Genomic DNA, 23404 nt, shown 5'->3' on the forward strand with positions numbered 1-23404 from the left:
TTGTGAAAAAGAAAAACATTTTTCCCTTTTATCCCTTTCTTCCAAGAGTGAAGAAAAACTTGCACTTACAGATTGCTAAAGACAGGCTCTATAAACATCCTGATCTTACCATTTGCTAATCCAGATAAAACATGAGATAAATGCATCAATGCAAAGAAATGTCATTCTGATGGATCCTTCTTCCTGCTACTGCCAAAGCAGAATTTCCCTACCTCTACAGCTTGTCCCAGGTGCTTTGCATTGCCAGAGTGTGTGAGAGAAACTGATGAGAAACTGATCAGAAATACAGTGGTTTTCTGATGACCTCTCCCAAAAACCCTATACCAGAACCAGGGAAAAATCCTGGTGCAGGCAGAAGAATCCCTACTTTGGTGGCAGAGACTATTCTTGGCATTTTAAAGCACTCACTGAACTCCAACTTAAGTGGAAGCAGCAAATTAATTGGACTGATCACAACCTGCTCAAGAATCTGTAGGTAACAAAGGAGTCAATAAAGTAATTGTATATATCCTGCAGAACAGAGCACACACTTTCAAGAATTTATGCAATGGATGCTGATTTTGCACCAGCCATCTCCCAGTGCTCTAGTATGTCCTAAAGTCCCTTCTGCTTCACTTCCATAGTTTAATTCTAATTTAGGATTTAGTGACAATGACAGCACACTCCAGCCCTCCCCTCCAAGTTGCAGAGCTGCAGATTTAAAGGAGAGTTTAGTGCTGTGCTACAGTGTGGTGTCCAAAACTGTGACATTCCTAGTGGGATCTGTGTGCCAACACTGCTGTACAACATAACAGGAGAAGAGAAGTTTTCAATCATACTGTTCCAACATAAGTCATGTATCCTGAGACATTTCTACCAAGTGCAGCTAACCACACTGGAATTACCTACCATCCACACAACTTGCTATGAGGTTTCACAATATAATTGTGTATTACCATGAAAGAAAGAGAGAAAAATGCAAATTATTTCAGAGTAGACAAGAAACAAGCAAGAGTAATTTAGAGAAAATACTTATTTCCCACACTGACTGGATGTTTAACCATCTATTTGAAGAATTATTACAACACTGGTTTACGTATAAGGTGTAAAAGTTTCTGAATTCCACCACTTGTCTCTCAACATAAGAGCATCCTTCAGCTCACAGCTTTATCCCTCCTTCCCACAGCTGTGCTTCCAAAGGCAGCTTGAATTCTACCCATTTCAACAGAGAAACAGGCATCCCAAGTAGTGAGCCCATTTTCTGGCAGAAAAGTCACAAAAAGTTTCTTTCTACTCTGTTTTGGAAAGGGTTTAACCACAAATATGAGAATTCTCATTTGCTTTTTGTTTCACTTTACCTTACCAAACATCTAAAAACTATTTTTTACACATTGTGCAGACCATAAGGCATGAATTAGTCAAGAACTTCACATGCTGTGAACTATGATTTAGTACTTCTACAGAAATAACTCCATGCAAAAATAACACTAGGTATGAAGAAATGAAAATACACTTTTATGCAACAAATGAGCTCAGAGTGTGATAGGAAAGAGACACCAAAGCTGGTTAGCACCAATGAATAAGTTTTCTAGACTTCTCTCAATCTACAGTGATTTTTAAAACTTGGCATTCCTATTTAGCAGTAGATATTCAGTGGGAAATGGATTAAATCAGCTGAATTTTGATGCTGCAGTATAGTCTCTTAAATCATTCAAAATGGGTCTATCCCTAACAAGTTTGGGTAACAAGTTCAGAGCATTTTTACTCATTATGGCCATGAGAATGCTGTCTTGTACACAGCCTCTGTGATGTCATGTGCCCAAAGGGGGAGCCAGGAGTGAGGGTTGGCCAGGACCATAAAAACAGACAAGCAGTAGGAAAACAACAACTAAGCTAAAAAGAGAGTTGAGAATTGAGTTGAGAATTAGACAGAAGCAACATATGACAAAACAGTGTGAATTCTGAACCTGCAAATTCAAGAACTGCTTTTGGTTATTTGCAATCCTTGCTTTGTCCCCCATAAACCTTCAGTAAGTATTTAAATTTCCTCAAGTTCAGAACACAGCATCCCGAAGATACAGTGACATTTTTTATTTTGTTCAATTTCTCTGGAATCCTTTCCCATGCCAGAAAAGACCCTAAATGTGACCAGAAATAGGGCAGAGTGCAGCAGTTACTGCATGAAACAATTCAGCAATTCCATCCTCTCCCCCATCACCTTCCTCAGAACACCTGAATGAGAGGCACAGCTACAACAAAACCAGATAACAAAATCATCCCAGTGATTGGTTATATATTCACATGTTTGCTGCCCAGCAGCACAGCACTAGCTGGTTACTTTCTCAAAAGAGAAAGTATAAGTGATATATACTGTGTAAACTAAAATTTCTGCAAAGATTTCTGTTTCTCAGAGAAAATAACAGGTGTTGTAGTGAGGTATTATTTAAATTTTCATATTTTTTAACAGGCAAGAAGAAATCAATGTGATGCAGGTTATTTTCTTTAACAAGTAGGTGCACACCCTTGCTGCTTCTCCTACCATAAACTGCAAAAAATCAAATTACTAATTCCCGCATAAAAGCACAAATACTGAATTTCACTATGAATAATCATATGAATGAAATATAGCTGTTCTAATTTGAACTAGGATTAACTCATTTGTGTCCACATTTCATGGGTTAAAATCACTGTTAGCAGAAATCTTCTTTAAAAAAAAAAGGCTCTCCTAGTTTACTAAAAATGGATGTGTTTCCTTGAAGGCAAGATCATGTGGAATTTTGGCAAAGAGGAAGCATTCTTTGGAACTAAGCTCTTCGTGAAAGATAAAAAAGCCAACAGTACAGATACAAAATGAAATCTCAGAGCAGAGTCAGAGCACTGACCTTTTCCATCTTAATTAGAATTCTGTGGAGACAGCCAGCAAATCCAATGTTAAATGTGACTAGAGATACACTGTGCTTCAAATTGCATCATTTGGCATTAAATGCAAACTCCTGCTGCACAAAGAATGCTCCTCTAACATCAAACATTAGCAGGTCTGTGTTCACATATTTTTAGCTTCAGCTGTAACACAAATTTTGTCTCCAAAGGACAATGAGTGATGCACAAAGATGCACTGTTCAACACATGGGGTACCCACTATCCACACTACAAAGAGAGGGAGCTGCAGCTCAACTGTGGCTGGCACTCAGACCAGCTGGGTGGGGGTGAATTCCAGTTCATCACCAGATGCTGATGGGATCAGTCCATAATCCTGTTGTGATGGGAATATGGCTCCTGCTCTCATTCCAATTAACTACCACAAAGACAGACACTCTAGACCTGGGCTTTGCTACAAAATTTTGTTAATAAAAGTCTGCCTTTTGTCATCAGAGACCTGCACGTGTTCCCCAAACACTTTAAATTTTTATTTTTTAAAATTTCAACCAGCAAAGCCCAGATTTTGGCTGTCTACTCAAACCCAAATGTCTGCAACCACCACAACACCTGCTGGCAACACTGATGTAAGAGAGGCTGTGCCACTGGCAGCACTGTCAGCTCCCTCCCATGATGTAACACAGCTCCAGAACAGCCCCTCTGCAGCTGTGGGATGGCAGCCATGAACTTGCTGCAGTGATGCAACAACCCTGGCACCTGAGAATTCATCTGAATCCCAATGCTGACACTGGTGGCTACAGACTGCCCTCAGCTAGAATGACTCCATTTCTATGGCAAGCAAATGTTCTTTTTTCCCAAAAACTATGAGACATGTACTGTAGCTAGAAATCACATTCATGGTTTCCTTTAATAACAGACAAATCTAAGACATATGAGCTTGCAGCTGACAGAAGAAAATATGTTTTCTTATGAATAATTAAAGAAGCCAATCAATGACAAGAAGACTGACAGGCAATATAGTGACAGAAGGCAAAAGGCAGCACTAACTGCTTTAGGAGGAGAAGGTGCAGCTGTTTAAGAAGAAATACCAAAATCTGGAACTGTGTAAACAGCCCTTTTTTTTTACTTTTTCCCACATACACAACTTAAAGATCAGAAGCAAACTCCACACTTTCACACTGATAACAACAAAACCACCATGGCACTGGAGAATATCCTTGAATGGGGTGATGTAGCCTTGATGACAGGGAAAGCAGCTCTCTGGAACAGCTCATTCACAGCTCCTGCTCCCTGCAAAGTGACTGCTTAGGTACAGCCACCTCTCAGATAATGTCACTGAAACCATCTTTTGAGGAACTTGATGTCATCTGATTGCTCAATGCTGACATTTAGAATCAACTCTATTAGAACAACAACATTTCCAAATGGATTTGAGGCACATTGTTATACAAACCTCAGCTCCACCTTTAGCTTGTCATTCTTTTAGCCAAATAAATGCATGCATCTTTATCCTGGTTTTATGATTTTTTTTTCACTTCTCAAACACTTCAGAACTTGATAACCTAGGAGCAACAATCCTTGTGATTCTGCTGACTTTTAGGAAACACTCCCATAAAGCTATTAAGAGAAAATTAATATAATGAAAGCATAGCCCCAAGCAGATGAGGTACTGGTATTATGGTACTGACTTTTCTTGCACAAGGAAACCAGAAATCATCATAAGGGAATACCTCTGTGATATACTTCTGATGATGTTGCTCCCTGTACTCAGTTACTGGGAGTGTTTTTCTTTCCAAACACTGAAAATGTTGGCATCCTTCAAGCTTCATTTCACACCTGGAGGATTTCCTGACACAGGAGGGGTGACTTTACCTCTTCCTGCCTGCTGTGATACAAGACTACCACTTTTGCCATACCCTAATTTAAAACAAACCCCAAAAATGTCATCTCCTGACTCACCTTCTACCTGCCAGCCCTGTCAAACCTGAACTTTTCCCAATTATTTCCCCAGGCATCAAGATAATCTTCATGTAAACCAATTAAGGTAAGGTAGCATTTGCTGAACCAAAATGCATTTGTTCCTTCTGTGTTTTCCCCAGGTAAAGTGTCAAGGACAGCCCCACTGCCCAAGCCAGATACCCACAGAACAGATGTAACAAAGACTGTTTTCACCTGCATTATTTCTGTAGCCCTGTAATAAAATATAGAATTTCCAGTTTCAATTTCCAGCATTTCATGAAGGAAGATTAAGTTCAGATGTGATCCATCCTTGATACACTTATCACATTTCAATTCTCAGCAGATCCATGTTTGATATGCATGATCACATTCCTGCTTAGCAGCAGCAGAGCAGCATTAAATTGCACTTTAACCATTTCCATGACTAACAGTTTGTAACTGAGACTCTCCAACCTGCTGCTTTTGGCACCATGCACAGGCTGTGATTTCTGCAGTTGCAGAAAACAAGGCAAAGGTTAGTGGTTTCTTCATTTGGAATGCAGAGTGACCATCAAAACTTGCTCCACCAACCTGAGAATTCACTGCATGACATGAAACACAAATAGAAGATTACACATCACACTGACATGGGCCCTCAGGATTGCCTTGAGTGCTAAAGACAAGGTTTGTAGCTTTTAACCAAGGCTGCTGAACTGTCCTTTATAAAACCTGCTTCAAATCACTGCCAAATCATTGTCAAGTTCCACATGTGTGAATCAAAGTTTCACAGATGCTATTTCCTCTGGCTACAGTTTTATTTTGGAATATTCAATACAAATAACAAAGCTTCTTGCCAAAGCTTTTAAAAAACAAGAAAACCCCTCACTTCTCTGAAGAACTCCCACAAATCCCTTGCTGGAAGCAGGTTTAATGAAGTGAGAACTATGGCCAAAGCCTTTACCTTTTTTTTCCCCCTTCAACACCCAGATTACCCATGAAACCTGGCTGGCTTTTTTGTTTTCTAATTCGAAGCATCCTAAGAACAGTCACACAAGGGAGATTTGCAGAATCTGGCTTCTGAGTTACTTGAACTACACTGGGCTTTTTATCTGTTAAAACAGACCATATTAACAAAAAAAAAGAAAAAATTAAGCAAGTACAACCCTCTTACCTGGCCTAGTCTCTGCAACATTCACCACTTGCTCTTGAGACTAGAAAAATCTATAGACAAAGATCTGTAAGAACTTTAATTACACTAAGTAAGAAAACTCAATCATACCTGGGATCAAAGAGGAAAACAGAAGATTCTAAACACCAACTCCCATTCTCCTTCCCTTTTTTCTCTTCACATGATTTTAATGTATATTTGCTGTAGTTTAGCTTTCTCCTTGACATATGAAGGAAAACCTCACAGGTGCCACCATAAAAAACACTGACTAAACACAAACATCTTACAGTCCTGCCCTTAATGTAAGGCTGCATGACCACTGAGAAGAAAGCACATTTCCAAGGAAAGCATGATGTCTTGCTAGAGCAGAACCACCTGAGTACAGCAAGAAGAGGATAAACATTCTAACAAGAGTAACTTGGAATACAATGCCACTTCCCCTGCAAAATGATTTCATTTTCCTTTTACAAGGAAAAATATTGTTTGTTTATTAAAAACAAAAAACCAGTGACAACTATAGAACACCATTACATAGTTGTTCTTGTGTGGCTATTGGAGAGCAGGCAAGAGTGACAAACTCCAGTCCCTGCAGGAACTGAAAACTCTTCTATTCCAACAACTCCAGTTGCTTTTCCTCTAATTGGCTCTAGAGCAGAAAAATGTGTAGCCTGAATGGATCAAACTGTTACATCAACTATTGTTTATTCACTATTCAATGCAGACCCTGCCATCACAGTCAGCCACATGAAGCCTCAGAGCAATTCCTTACTGGCCACGTGTTGCCATGCTCTCCCTTGCACCAGCCTGTGCAGCCACACTGCCAGTTGGGTCTCATTACTGAGAGCAAATCCTGAACAAAACCAAAGCCACAAAAAGTCTTCAGCCCTTCTGAGGCATGGTCCAGTTCCTGCTGCAGTTGAGTAATCTCTAACATCAACACAAGGGAGAGGACAAGAATGTGGCTTTGTGAGTACTGAAGAACAAGATTAGGACTTCTGGCAGTACCTGGGATTTGGACTAGCTGGTCAATAACAACCATGAAACCGCTCTTTTGTTTTTTGCTTTGATTCCTTAACTCACAAACACTTCTAATAAAACAGGTCTTTTCAGAGTAGCAAATACAGGAATGTGATCAGGGATTGACACCCAAGTTCTGCTCATTATGGATACATACCTCAGTACAAAGCATGTATGTCCTTCTGTACACACCATGGGATTTTAGGGATGGCACACACTGGAGCTAAGTCAACCCTTTGAGAGTGAGATGAAACCACTGTTCAGATGAGCAGGGGCAGATTTTCAGTAGCTTTAAAAGGGAGGCAGAAGGAAGTCAGGTGACCTGCCCAGCTGGGCCTTATGACTGACCAGTAAACAATAGGACAGATTTCAGACAGAATACAAACTGCAACTCATGTACTGCTACAGCAGAGATGATGCAAAGTTGAACTGTTTATCCATGTCTGAAAACAGGAATTAATTCCAACCCCTTCACATGGGGTTTGTGGTTAAAGAAATTTTCACATGTGCTCTACTTCCAACTTCCCAGTGACAGCCCCCAGCCTTCTCTCTTTTAGTAATTTCATTCCCTTTCCTCACTGAACTTGGCACTCACCCAACAGCATAATCATGCTTCTCTTTCAAACAGCTCTAAAGCTAATTGGAAGTTGGAGAAGTAACTTTGCAGAAGATCTCTCACTGAGTGAATGAACTGGAGTCTCCAGCTCAGCAGGGCCAGTTAAATGAGGGAAGCTCAGTTCCTCACTGTCCAGCTGCAGTGCAGCCCCTCTGCTTTTTTAATGCAGAACATACACAGACACAGTATTTATCTCCAAGGAAAGCAGCCTTTGGACTACACCTACAAAGCTGGTATGGCAGCCTACACCTCTCCATTGATAAAACTGGTTTGAAAGAAGCTGGCTGGGTTTGGCCCAAACATACTCCTTGTTGATTTAAAGCTAAAAAAGAAAAACAAAAAAGTCAAATGATAGCATGAAGCCCTCATGTCTAGCCTTTTATACAGTATAACAAAGACAGTTTAAGCACATCTGAAAGCTTTGGAGATCCCCACCCTCTGGGATCCGACTTTACTGGTTTAAAATTACCCCTCTCCTGGGTCCTCCCCACCAGCCCTTTGCTGTAAGCTACTGATTCTGCAATGCTTGTGTGAGCATTTCCCAACTCACATCAGGCAGAAAAACCGTCAAGTTAGCTCACATGATTTTTGAAGCTGTTTAAACTTCTCTTGCAAATTTTGCCTGAAGCTAACTTGGGGAGGACTTACATGAACTGTCTCTCTAGTGGATATATGAGGGCAGTGACTTCCTTTGGCAGCACAGTTTCCTTAAATTAGCTGTTATCAGCACACTGACAAATAAGCTGAAGTCTTGCCTTAACAAAGAATTGAGAAAAGGAGAACTAAGAAAACAACTTCTGAAAGAAAATCTTTCATCAGGATCTTCTAAGTTGACATTACTTTGAATTGAGTGAGATCAAAGTCTTCATTACTTAAGCATTCCATTTTCTTGTAGCATTATGCAACCATCTTGGCTAAAACAAAGGAGACTAATCTTGTTTTGAAAATGTCTCACTGCAACACAATCACTTAAAATCATTACATGGTTCAGATTTGCTGTTTTGATTCCCAGCATACAAAAACCAAAATTTACCTCTTCTGTATTTCTTCATCATCTGTTTTTATCTAGGACATCTGCTTTTCTCAGTTCTCCCACTCAGGACCATGGAGAATAAATACCAGTATATGAACATACTCCTACCAAAACCATCAACACACCTCCCTTCTATGGACTCTCCCAATCAAAACAATTCCTCATTTTCTTTGACATCACCTCTTCACTTTCCCATGAACACTTCAAGACAGCTGATGGCTCAAGACTTGAGTATAACTTGTCATGTCCACAGAGGCAGAACTAACCTGGCTGTCAGTTCATAACTTACAGCAACTTCTTCTTAGTGATCTGGCTTGTGCAGAGGGGAGCTGAGCTGCCATGCAGAAACAGGAACAAATGTGGCAAAGGGCTGTAAAAAGTTCAGCTGAAGACATTGTTTTGGAGGCCTGAGATGAAATGTTGAATTTGAAAGTCAAGTCACTTCATACATATTTTTATCTTGTTTTTAATTAAAAGCTTGCTAATGTTGTTATGCTTGTCCTCACATGGTGGTAAGTTGTATTCAAAACTAAACTTCACTACAGGACACAGTGCAGGATTCCACCTCCAGAGCAAGGGCTGAGCAGTGGAACAGGGAGATGTCTGCTCTCAGCAAGAGGAGAGAGAGAAGGCTCTGTGCTCTATGGGGCAGCTTTACTTCTACAAGTTACAAGTACCACATTTTTCTCATGGTCCAGAGACTGATCAGTAAGCACTCAGAAGGCTTCAAGGTCTCCACACATTATTGTCTCCTCAAACCCATTTCTCCCTCTTTTCCAATTTTACATGGAAAACACAGGGCACACAGTATGAACAAAGGCTATGCACAGAAGCAGATATGGAAAATAGAAAAGACTCCTGCCAAGGAACTATGCTGCACATACAGCTTCTCCCAAAACAGACAGGAAATCAGGAATATGATAAATATTAGCTCCTCCATTTCACTATAAGACTTCAGTTACTATGCTAGGTACCACAGTCTGTAGTGTAAAATCCACAGCCAAACTTCAGGTATTCATAAAAGGGAGGGGAAGGAAGGGTCAGATAACCAGGACAAAGCAAAATCACAGGTTAATATAAAATCTAATGCAGAGCATGCATTAGATTTGGTAATGACACTGGTGACAGAAGAGTGTCAAGGACCTCTAGAAGGACTGAGCCAGGCTAGAAAAACCCTGCAAGGCAGCACAGTGCATTTTGAGTACAGTTACACTGTCCAAGGTGGTCCTTCCAGCTCAGGCATCCCAGGTACATGGACCACATTGATAAGCAACCCTCAACAATCTGTTCATGGCTGTAGAGTCACACCTGGAGAGATCAGTGAGGAAGACTGTGTGGTACTGTCACTTTGCTGGATGTTCTGCCCTGGCTTCCATCTCAATCAGTAAAATACCTCATATATCCAGCCATTCTAACAGCTCTGTGAGGAAACTGGAACTTGGGGAAGGACAACCTGGCATGGAATAAAAGCAGGAGGAATGTGTCACTCAGGAGGGCTGGAAACATAAAATGCAACTAACAAAGACTTCTTATTTCTACTGTTCATCTATTTACTTTACTAAAAGCTTCAATTCATCTTAATACTGGACATAAAATTCTCCATCTAGAAGCATTTTCACATATAAATGTCAGTTAATATAACAGCTGCTATTTACCTATTGCCACATTAATTCTGCATATTCTCTCCATATATTTCACCAAACAGTTCAAAATGTATTACTGAAGTCCTTTTTTCCCCACAACAGTTTAAATGGAATGATAAAGTCTGCAATAGATAGACAGACAATAAAGAAAAATTGCTAGCTGCAATTACATTTCAAAATGTCTTAAGGGAAGAGTTAGAAACAAACCAGAACTGAAAATTCAAAGGTCCTAAAAAGCAAAGTGAGTAATTTCACATAAAAAGGCCAATTACTTTCAGAGAAAGGCAAGCATTTCTATAAAATTTTATGCCTCTTATTACTGCATTTCTCTGACATTCTTAATAGAGTGCCTCTGTATTTATTGCACTGAGATACAGATTCTTCAGACTGCACAGTAAAGGCAACAAATACATCTCATACCACTGCAGGCACTGATCCATCTTCTGCAGAACTGTATTTTACTGAGGAGAAAAGTCAATAACAGTCAAAAGTCCTATGTTCTTTTAATGGCTCCTTGAGGCCATCTCTCATGCTGACATCATCCCTAACAAAAAAAGCCTGTTACACTTTACACAAGCAGTGCTTCAATTTCAATAGGACAATTATTGCCAGAATTCCAGAAAGAGAGTGGAGTCTTACAAAGTCATCTGTGCAGTACAAGCCACTTTAGTGTCAAGGAATAAAACACAGTATAGGATGTGCATGGAAAATATCCCTTATCAGAGGGAACAGCCAAGCAAGGAGATAAATGGCAGCAATTGCCAAAATATATGTGTAAAATATGAAATAAATTTTGAATAGGAAACCATAAAAGTCACCTTCAGTCAAAACCACACCATGCAGACATTACCAGGGATCAAGGGCTACAGGACTGGGGGCCACCATTTCATTCATCTTCATTTTTAAAAAAAAAAAACCCTAAGCTTGCTAAAAACTAGTAGCAAGGTTTTAAAACGATTCCTACATTCTCCAGTCAGCATTTGAGGTGAATTGCATGCACTTATTTTCACAAAATAAAATTAACATTATGAATGCTGGAAGCAAACATGTTTTATAAAACAAAATCCAAACTCATCTGACCACAAATGATTTTTTTTTTCAAATCCAAACCAAGCCATTCCTCTTCAGGGAAATGCTTAAGTTGAGGTTTAACAGTAAACATTGCTCTTAAGAAGCTGCAATGAAAATGAATCTCAAACTGCAGCAGTCACTTTGAAAATTTTTGGCTAGTTGGTTCTATCATTCCATGTCCTTCAGTGAAACAGTTTTCTACATGTGAAAACTTTTATCTATAGCAGCTCAGTGCAAACTGAGCAAAATGAAAGCTTTTTTTGCCTTGCTAGGAGAATTCCTGACAAACACTGAGCCTCAGAAGAGAAGCTGTGCAGCCACTGCCCACACTGCACAACAACGATGAGAATTCCACTTGCAGAGATCTCCATTATTCCATTTCATAATGACTATTTCAACTGCTGCTATTTTTAGCTGTACATGTGTATGAAACTGTAATATAAAAAGTGTTCATTTGAAAGCATGTAAGAATTTCAGGTGGAAAAATCCCCAAGTAACAGAGAAAGTGCCTCAGCCCTGCTAAGAGAGGGCCAGGGGCAGACACTGGAGATGTGTGAGAGCACTCAGAGCTCCTGGAACACGACCCTGCCTTCTGCCCCTGCTCCTGAAATACTTGACTGACTTCCAGCAGAGCAGGGTTTCATTTTCCAACATTGCTTCACAAAGTCAGCACTGAGGGGAAGTGTGCAGTAAATGAACTCATCCCCCCAGCCCTTTAGATAAAGTTCCTTCAAGTACAAAAGGAATTACCCAAGTAAAAAAAAAAAAAAAAATCTACTTTTTCAACTTCAAAAAAATCAGCTTTTTCAACTTCAAAAAGCAAGACCCATTTAAAAAGCTTTGAAAATTAGAAAAGCTTTGAAAATTGAGCTGAAAGTATTGCCAGACTGTAAGTCTGTGTGCAAACCTCTGGATCCATCTATTATTTTTTCCTATCAAAAATTATGAGTGTTGTTAAAACATACATTTGATATTTATTAAATCCACTCACTTTTCCCAAAACTTCTCTAGGATAACAGGCTTTGGTATGAAGAGGGTCAACAGCCTCCAACTTGTGTGAACACGAGGCAAATGAATAGTCAGAAACTGCAAAAAAATCCCAAAGAAATCCAACCCCAAACAACAGAAATAGTCCCAATGCAAAAATCACTCCCTGGATTTTAGTCAACAGATTTAATGGAAATAATTTGGCTTTAACAACTTCTTAAAGTCTACACAGGCTGTGGGGAGATAAGAGAGAAGGGCTTTGATGCAGCAAAGAAACTACAGATTTGATATTGACTGAATGGCAAATGAGCAGACTGGAAGGGCTGATTACACACTCAAAATCATTGGCCCTGATATGCAATATTTGAACAATATCATAAAAGTGACACAGTATTAAAAGATTCATCTAACTTCAGCATAAATATGGAAGTGATAAGCAAAAAAAAAAAAAAAAAAAAATATTAAGAGTAGGAAAATGTGAGTCAACCAGGACATTTGAAGTAATATAAAAAAAAGTTATGATAAAGCACTAACAACAGTGGCAGTACAGAATATTTCTCTTGCCCTGAAACTAATGTTGAGTTTATTACTGTAAGCACAACACAATGAAGAAAATCTATCCTGAAATCATCAGAGGCACAGAAATGCATCTCTACTTCTAACAGAAGTAAAATAAAACTCCCTGGCAAGAATGAGAAGCTTGTGAAAAGTCTCACCACAAACTATATTTGAAAATAAAACTATTTTAGTTTGTATTTCTCCTGATAGTATTTAACAAACAATATTTTTTTATTTAAACAGCACCTACAGCAAAGAAGAAAAATTGTTGTAACTGTGACAAGAAATATTAAGTAAAAGAAATGGAGAGTTCTGCATTTCACTGGTACAGAGTAAGACAGCAAGAGTGGCAGGACCATAAGACAAGTTGCCATAAACTGACAAAAAATTTTGGTAATGAAAGTTTGCCACTGGATTCTGACATTGCTTTTAAAAATTAATACCAACATTTCACCAAAAATGACTCTTCTGCACAACATGCAATTTTATGATATTATGTAGTCACGGAGCTTCAAATCATCTGGCATGGAAATGAAATACAAAGGCATATGAAAAACCTGTTTCAATGAATTCACTTATATGCCACACAAAACTTGAAATGAGATTAAAAAGAAGTCCCCCACATAAGGTGTATCTTATAATTTCTTTTTTTCCTCCTTTCTTCATGGAGCACAAACTATACTTTCCAGCTTTAAAATGTCATGCTTTTGTCTGAGAAGTAAAACAATACACCAAACAAGTTCTTCTCTAAATGCTTCTCTAAATTCTCTGACATAAGGATGTCGTGGTGCACACAGGAAGGAAGCAGAATGTACCACACATAATAGAAAGCAAGATTCAAAGAGTTGGGAAATGCAATGACAGGAGGATTTCTTTATGGTCCAGAATAGAAACAGAACAGGCCAATCTAGAAAGCAGACTAGAAATATGAACACACTTTCTTCTAATATGATATAAAACCAGAAACCATGCTCAGCAGACTGAAACACCTCCAGCTGAGGAAAACAGAAGTCCCAAGTGCTTCTCCAAGGGTGAAGTGGGGCAGCCCACAGAGTGCAGAACAGAAAATCTCAGGGCTCTCCTCAGCTCTGTTTGTTTTGTTTGCTTTTGTTACCCCCAACAACTGCCAGGTACCAGCCACATTTCTCCTTCCTATGCTGAGAAAGCCCCAGGGACAGGTGCTGCAGACATTCCCTGGAAGATGAAACCTCTTCCCCAAAGCACAAAGAACAACACCTCATTTGAGTTATCCCACAGTCTGCTCACACAGCCTGCAATGCATGCTCCTAAAAACCCTTCTATTTCTATCTGTAACATTTTCAGCATGGTTAAGAATTGAAAAGAACTGTATCATATGGCAAGAGTATAGCCAAAGTTAGTTAAAAAAAAATTTTAAAAAATCACATTTCTGTCTGAAAATCTAATTAGACAGAAATAATTATAGTCATTATTAAAAGTGTTAAAAGGTTTTCTTCCATTTATATACTGCAAATCTGGCAGCAATGGAACAACAACTGCATTATTAATGAAAATCTGTATTTTTGCCTGTTGTTTTATGCATCCAAAGAAGAAAAATGTGTTTTAAGTAAAAGGAATATGAACTGAATAACATTTAATTTTATTTATATGTGGGAAGCCACTTAAGCAGTCTGGTTTCAAACTGATAACGTGTTTTTCAAATGGAATTTCCACAGACTTATTTCTTAACCACTACAGGGCAATACAGGGGCTGTGAACAGAAACTGAAATGCAATAATGCTGATAAAAGAACCTAAGAGATGCATTTCTCATTGCACCATATCTGTGAAAGCAGAATGACAGATGTTTAAAATATCACATCTGCATTATTCAGTTACATAATTCACAGCCAAATCACGAGCACCAGAAATGTGTTTGTGATTTCCTTCACCATGCTCAGAACAACAGCACCAGCTCTGAGCTAATCACCAGTGAAGGTTTGATGGCTGCTACCAACAGTGAAGCTCCTGGGATTTCCACACTAACATTTAATGGTAATTATAACAATTTTCTGACACACAGCCATCCCTGAATGATGTGACACAATTTGCACCCAGCAGAACAGAGCCATGAATATTTAACATCTGAATATTTGCAATAAGTTCACAGCTCCAATGGATGACCTGCTGTTTTAGCATAGATGGGTTCCAAAGATAATTTTTTACCTTGCTAAGCACAAATCTCCCCAGTCCTTTGCAAGCCAGCAGAATGAAAGGAAACAGCAGATTTTATGGCTCACAATCACATTCAGTTGTGGCCCTCTACAAAAACATTTATTCCATAGCTGAGCTGGGGACCAGTGTAATGACAAGCTCCTGATTGTCCTGCTTTTATTGTGCTCAGTGACTCCCAGCCCCTGAGAACAGCGTGACTGACACCAGCCCAAAGACCAGCAGAAGCCTTGGTCTAGGACTGAACTAAAAGATAATTAATATATGTGACCATAAATAATAGTAATCATGAGTTAAGCTCATGTTCAAATGATTACTTGTCTCATCAGCATCCTAAAATTAATATTCTGATTTGATTTAAAAGATATTTCCTACCAAATTTAAGATACTAGTTATTCCTCTTTTTCTCATGCTAACAACTTGGGTGAGAAGACTGGAGTTGGTGATGAGAGAGGGGTTTGAGACCAGGCAAGATGAACAAGAAAAGAAGGAAGTGCTAAGACATGGAAGTTGGGATAAAGGAGATGAAAAAACCATGGGCAGAAGAGACAGAACTGAGGTAACAAACATTGCTGGGAACAAGATGTGACATGAACACAGGGAGGAACCTGTGTAGAACATAATCACCTCCAGAACACCCAAACACAGAACCAAAGATCTGATCAAACCACCACCTCTGCCCTCAGACATTTGTACAACTTGGAAGTACAGATCCCACCCCACAAACAGGTTCCAGGGAATGACAAACTCCTGCTCTCTTGCTGGCTCACCTCAGGGAAATGTAAACGTTTGAACTGTCCTGAGGAGTCACACAGATTCCAGCTTTATTCCACTTGACTGTTCTAGAGAATTCAGACTGCATCTCTGACTAAAACCCACCCTGAATTTAGAATTCAGCATCAGGAAAGCAACCTGGAAAACACACTGATATTTTGTAAAGAGAACACTCAGTTAAAAACATAGGTAACATGGCCAAATCAAGCACAAGGATGATGAAGTTATCATCAGAGATACCCACAGAACTTTAATTGCTCCTTTCCTGTGCATATCTACTGTCCCCACATCTTTAATTAAAAACCACATACCACTTTTCATTCTTCTTCCAATTTTTTCTGTTCTAATAGACTTTTTGAATCAGGACTGATCACAGTCGAAGTCTTATAGGAGTGTTGTTGAAAAACCATGAATTCCCTGGGAAAAAACCCAGGGAATTACACAAAGAAAAAGGAATGGTTAATCTGAAAGTAGGGAAGGCTGCTCTGGAAAAATAGATTGCATACTATCAGTGCCACATATTTCCTTCGTAGTACTAAGCAAATTTTCTAAACTAATCTTTCAAAAAGACATCAATTAATCACATTTTTTCTAGTTGTTGGGCTTAATTCCCAGTATTTCTAAGGAGTCACCAAGGCATCTGAACTTATTAAAAGCTACATTTAAAAATAATGCCTGTAAGTTCAGGCACTAAGTATTTTAAATTGTGGTACTCCAAATCAACAGATGCTTTCAAACTTTGTACCATTCCAAGCTTCATACATAAAAAATGCAGTAACATTACCATGCTTCACTGCACAGAGATTACATGAAAAATAGTGTTTGAAAACTTTTCAATAGTCTGGAGCACTACCCAAAAGCCCAAGGCAACAATAACACATTTCTGTATTCAAAGCTAAGTTTCAACAATAAGCTGAATAAAGAGACTAAAATTCACATGGGTCACTGAGCAATGTGGGGGTGGTGGCTGGAACTGAATAGATGCTCCCTAATCCTCCTGCCCTCTGCACAGAGCACACTCTGGTCACAAACCACATGTTCCAGCACCAACACCTGGGCTGCACAGCAAACTGGGGGGTTTCAGTGTGTTCTCCTTTTGGAGTGCCTGAAGCTCACTGGGAGAAGGCTATGAGTGTAAAAGCACTTGTATGAAAGTTAAAGCACTTTCAAATCAGGAACATTATCAGCTAGAAGAGAACAAAGACACTGTGAGCTGCCAGTGGAAGCAGCAGTTTGCAGTGCAGGATTGAGGCTGAAGCCAAGGACTGCTGGGACAGTTTTGGGCACTTCAAGTGAAAAGACAAGACCACAATGTTGTACCCTTTGCATCCTCTCTAAGTATCTGTAATTCAGGGAATTATGGCAATATTTTTAACTCTGATGCTCTGATAAATCAAACCACAAGACATTTCTAACATGAATGGATTGCCACCCCTCCACTTTGGAGAGGGGGCCACAGGAGATGAAGAAGAAAGCAGCCTGCACAGCCCATGGCTTCAGATGAATACACAACTGCAATTCATTCAAGCTGTTTGGCCAGCATCAGAAACCATGAGATCCAAGCCTGATTAGTTATTACAGAGAAAACCCTTGAATTGAGTTACAGCCTTTTTGTTAGCTACCATGTAATTTTATTTTTAACACATGCTACATAATTTGTAGTGTTTGTTGTAGCTAATTCTTTACTGCTGGTTCTTCTGCTGACAAAACTAATTACATCTACTGCACTCTAAACCTGAACCATCAGTTTAAAACTACTTACATAAAACAATGTATTTTGCCAAATGGAGGCACGAGAGCCAAACCTATCAGGAGTAAAGTTTCACTGAATGAAATTCAACTCTATAATCCATATTGTAGAATGAAAATTTCTTATGCTCATTGAGTGAAAGATTGTTTGGAAGAAAATGATTAGCAAATTTACAGCAGGTGAATGATAAAAGGTTACAAAACAGAGTCAAGGTGTAATTTCACAATTGGTGAGAGTCAGTTTAAACTTACACATCTGCCAAAACAGATCCTCTCACTCCCACCATCCATGCAGTGCTTCCATCCTTTCCATTTGCTGGCATTCACATGCACGTGAAACCCAGTGAGCTGACAAGGATTTGATGCACAGAGTTACTGGCTGGATTTTCAGCCAGGTCAGTGTGAAACAGCTTGCTGGAAGGCACCAGGATTGCTGCTGTTGACTGTGTAGCAGGAGATGAAGACAGAACTTCCTCCCCTTTTGGCATCAGCACAGAACTTGGATCACATTAGGCTGTGTATTTATGACAGTCTTCAGGGAGTATTTACCCAGCATAAATTTCCTACCTCCAAGCACAGGTATAACCACAGGAGAACACAGCTGGAAACATCATGAAAGAAACACAGACATTATTTTTTCCCTAAATTCTAATTTGTCCTTCATGTGACTACAGGCCTCAATATATTCAATTATTAATCCCTACCCTCTTTATGTAGGTACAGTTATCTCCAAAAATATAACCACAAGGGCATATGCAGTCAGGACAGTATTAAAAAAATTAAATCTGATCATGGTGGAGTCAAGGAAGGGGAAGACAGGGGAAGTAACTAGAAACACATGTAATACTACTGAGCACCACTTACAAGAATTCACTGGCAGTAAAATTTGATGGTAGGACTTTATTGTTTGTTTTAAAAGATAAACTCACTAAACAAAGGCATTCTGCATGTCACGTATTGCTTTTATTGCCACAAGGATTAGAAGCCACAAGCTCAGATTGCATTTTCCCAGTAGCCATAAAACGTGTGGCAAAAAGATTTCCTGTGGGCAAAGAGCAGCTGAGCATTGCTGCAGTCCTCAGGTCTCCATCCAATCCCAACACATCCAACAAAAATGAACCCTAAACTACCACAGGCTACTGATCTCTGGGTTTTCATGGTAACAAAAAAAAGCCAGAGAACTGACCTCAATTTAGCAATTGACCAAAGCACCACTCTCAGACAACTCCATTAGGCCAAAAATTGCCAGGATTTATACACAGACCACATGAGATCAAGACTTCCTAATACCAGACACACAACAAGAACAAAACCAAAAGGGAGCAATAATCAAATTAAATAAGGACTGACAGAAGTAGGAGCTAAGATCAAAAAATGCAGCTGAATGGAAAAAGCTGGATTACTGTCCAAAGTCAAGGGAAGGGTTGTGATCCTCTCTCCTTCCCACTCCTACAGCTACTAGAACCTCTGCACAGGGCATTTCTCTTTGGGTTTTGGTAAGGGTAGAGACAAACACACAAATGCAATCCCAAGAATCTGAATGACCCCACTGACATATCAGGTTTTGGGTTTTAATACTGAAACTTTAGATGATCTAAGTATTAAAATGGTACACTCTGCTAGCAAATAGTCTGAGATTTGAACAAACAATAATCCCAATTCCTTCCCAGTTACCTTAAGGATCACAATAAATTTACATTCAAAATACAGTAACCCAAAGAGATTAAAAAAAATTACTTTTAGGCTGGTTTTGACTGTGCTGTTGTGGCTTTAAGAACAAATGTTTGGCTAACAGGGCCAGTGCTATCTGAGCCATTTTACATTTCATTAGGCACTATCAACTGAACTTGCAGCAGGAATGAAACCACCAGTGAGACCCTTTAGTGCAGAACACTCACACACTCACTGCAATCCTTCCAGATGCAAGCAAGCACTTGGCATATAGAAAATTTACTGACACTATGGACAGGTTTTACCATTTCTGTGGAGAACTAGTAAGAATAAAACTACAGGGATGGCTTATTGGCAAAGCCATTGAAAAGGCACAGCAGAGCATTTTATTCGACCTGTTCAGAGTCCTTCTATCCTTCTTTACTACTAATATATTCCAGAAATGAGACATAGTGAGCTGCATGTAATTATCTTACTCAATTTCCATACAACAGACATTTCTTTTATTGCATAAACCCACATATTCCCATCTTCTCCTTTACAAATGGAGGCAGTGAGTGGTTTAAGCAATTACAGCTGTCATGGAAGGTTTGACAAATAACTTTTCTGCTCAATCTATGCTTTAGGCCACTGGGAAAGCTGTCAAATAATGACATCACAATCTACATTGGTGCTGGCAAAATGCAACTGTGCTTTCTTTCACATTTAACTCAGGTGGTTTATGGCCCTTCTTTTTCCTATTCTGTGGTCAAGAACATGAGTGGGATGAACAAATGGGTTGTAACTCAGATAAAATGGGGAGAGATAATGAATGTTCAATGAAAGCATGAAAGAAAACAAAAAGTATGAAAGCATATCCTTCATTTGATAATGAAGAAGCTTGCTCATTCTTCACCATCAATGAGCTTTGTAAACCTGCTCACTTTCTAAAAGTCCAATTAAACTGTTAGGGAGCAACAGAAAGGAATGAGATACTCTTTCAATATCTAAGTTATTAGTTATTACTGCACTGCATTTCTTGCACATCCCTCACAGAGGAGAGCACAAGATGTGTGACTGCAGAGTCACCTTCCTGCTAATCCATGCCAAAGCTCTCCAGACTATCCCATCTTCAGTTTGACGTTATAGGGGATCTGAATTCCTGTCAAAGCACAAAACAACTAGAAACCCACTCGTGCTTTACTGCCTGCTGAAGTTACATGCTCAGTGCTGAGAGTACCCTGAGCACTGATCTCAGTTTGAAAAGTCCCATGTGGGTTTCCATCATCTGAAGACAGCAGTGCCAGAAGCAGCCAAGGCTCTGACATGACCAGAAAATCCACTTCCCAGTGAAAAGTTTATGCACTGAAGGAAATGATTAATGACAAACTTAACTTTTCCACCTAAAAGAAATACTGTATTATAAAGTTCAAAAATAAAATGCACAAACCTGACCTGGTTTTGCTGCTCTGGTGACAGTTCAGTGAGTGGTTAAGAATGGTACCTAGAAGCTATTACAGCTTGAGCACCGGGGTTACTATTAGTCAAATCTGAACCCATACAGGGTCCAAAAAAATGTGATCTTCCCGTTGATTTAACATCTGGAAATGCATGTTATGGCTGACATCACCCACTATCAACCTCAAAATCCACACAGAGCACCCAGCTAGACCTGATCAAACCTCTGATCTCCAACACCCTGTTCCTGCTGACCCCTGTGCTGCTTCACCTGCGTTCAGAGCTGCTGCCAGGGGCTGTGCCAGGCCTTGGGCAGGGAGATCCTGGTTTATGGCAGGGCAGTTACATTACCAAGGGATGTGATTCATTCCCATCCATGTGCTCACACTGACATGCAGTTACTTTTATTGCTCCAAGAATGGGAATGAGCTGTATCAGTACATGATTCACACCAGAGAGGTGTCTGCTCAGGCACATGAGGAGGAAGGTTTGCACATCGTTGTTTTGTCTGCAGTTTTGTAACTGAATTTGTAATTTGGGAGCAATTCCAGCCATTTTCATGAAACACAGACACGCAGCACCTCATGTGCTTGGAGTCTGTGGCACAGCATATAGGAAGGCTCTAGGGAGTCTACAGTGTGGGGTGTTGTTTAAAGTGTTTACTTTAGGTGTTTATAACACCTAACACACAAATACATTGTATCGTGTTCTAGTCCTGTATAAAAGAATTTTAAGCCTCCCATGAACAAATCTCTGCCCAGCATTATTCCAAACAAAAATGAAAAAGTCAACAGACCACGCTAAAAAAAAAGACAGAAGATGAAGTTATTCATAGCAGCCTTCAAAACAGAGAATTTAAACATAATGTGTGTCCCCACACACACTCAATAAGCTTTGCTTTTTACAACTTAAGAACAGCTTCTAGCTTTTTTCTGAGGTTCATTGTGATGATAAAAGCACGAAAGTGTATGGCATGCACTGCTGCTTATTAGCATTTAATGCTTCTTGAACAACTACAATGCAAATATTCTTCACAATAGATGGGAACCTTGGTGGGAACAAGAATTCCCACAAATTGTTTAAGAGTACAGTAAATGAATAGTGTTATAAACAAAAAGCCCAAACCCCTCACAAATGTGTATGCTGTGTTGGCTTACAGATTAGTCCACTACACATGCACTGTGCAACTGCACTTGTACAAAAGAAACAAAAAACACCTCAAAAATTTATATCCCAACAAGAAGTGTTTTCTATGTATAGCTGTGTTCAAGACAAGCAAACCACTGCTGTCTCAAGGTTTGAGTTTTCATGAGTGTTTCTTTTGTTAGTGACAGATTTTTCCATAAGTAGCATGTGACAGGACAGAATATGAAGTCAAGAGAATTTTAAAGAAGGTTCCATTTTGAATCACTTAACAACAGTGTAAGCAGCACTTACAAACACGATAACTTGAAAAAAGTGATGTTGGAAGCTTATTTCTAAGCTTTCCAGCTACAACAATACTAAAAAATCTACATTTCAAGGCTTCAAACAGATGGCATGCTGACACCTTTTAAAGTTACTTTGACTTCACTTATACAAACACAATCAAAATAAACTAAATCTAATCTACATCATGTATTAAGAAGATTTCTACATCTGCACAAACTCTCATTTCCCAATTCTCAGCTCTCTAGCTCGTACAGTAATATGCAAACACAGATGTGTTTTCACTTGTGATCAAGGTACTTACAGTCAAAGTATAGTTTTTTAGTCTATTCTTATGAATACATTTAAGGAATAGAGAGAACAAAAGCCCTAATGCTTACTGTACCTTGTAAAGTAATTAACAATCTTTAACATCCTTAAGTTCATGCTATACAGGGGAAAAAAAAGCAAAGGCTGTGATTATATTCATGGTATCTTTCATATCTTCTTATGGCTGTTTGAAATTGCAATAATGGAAGCATAAGAGCTTATAGAGTTTATAAAGAACAGTTTCTTTAGCATACACACCTGACAGCCCTTCTTGGGAAGCTGGTTTCCCATGTCAGCAGGACAAGATGAGAGATTGTGAGGGGGCACACAAATGTGTATATACACACATTCACACACAGACGTATCAGAGCAAGAACAAGACTAGCTAAAATCGCAGCAGCGAGCAGCAATACTGAGAAAAACCTCACAACGCTCTTTAAAACAGTTCCCCATAAAGGGAAACATTTTACAGCAGAGATGGTAAAGTAAAAAAACCCCTGCAATGAAAGAGATCTCATCAGACGGGCAAAGGAAGAACCCTGCCAGAGCTCCTCCAACATGCCTCGAGAGCCGAGGAGAGGAAGGGCGGAGAGCGAAGGGAGGAGGCGAAACCAGCTTCAATTTAACGAACAGACAGCAAATTGGTCACCTCAGACTCAGGCCCGAGCGAGGGGCTGGTACGGCAGCCAGGACGCCCAGAGCCCCCGAGAGCCCCCGCTCCCATTTCCCCCTGACGCCCTGTCCCTCACCAGCCTGGGTGGTGTCGCTGAGATCGTGGTTGGCGGCGCTGGCCCGCGGATAGTCCCGGAGCTTCCTGCCGCTCAAACTGAGGGTCCCGCTGATCGCCGCTTCTTCCAGGGCTCGGTCCAAGGAGCGGCTCCATGAGCCGGGAGCCGAAGGACCGGGCGGAGCGGGACAAGCCGCGGGCATCGCGGCAGAGCCGCCCTCCGGCGCCGCCAT

The 23404-nt window shown here is 39.8% G+C and overlaps 1 protein-coding gene across 9 annotated transcripts in view; it reads right to left on the reverse strand.

The window, feature by feature from the left end:
- Positions 1-23404, reverse strand: part of LRCH3 (leucine rich repeats and calponin homology domain containing 3) — a 58347-nt gene extending 34943 nt beyond the window's left edge. For 8 of the 9 annotated variants that reach the window (XM_058031480.1, XM_058031483.1, XM_058031482.1 and 5 more), the window contains exon 1: positions 23194-23383. In XM_058031480.1, the coding sequence (XP_057887463.1) occupies positions 23194-23374 (181 nt within the window). In that variant the 5' untranslated portion in view covers positions 23375-23383. Of the gene's footprint in view, positions 1-23193 lie in introns of all 9 variants that reach the window. The other variant, XM_058031476.1, reaches the window with a different exon arrangement.

This window comes from Melospiza georgiana, chromosome 10, assembly GCF_028018845.1.
Source record: "Melospiza georgiana isolate bMelGeo1 chromosome 10, bMelGeo1.pri, whole genome shotgun sequence".
Lineage (NCBI taxonomy): Eukaryota > Metazoa > Chordata > Aves > Passeriformes > Passerellidae > Melospiza > Melospiza georgiana.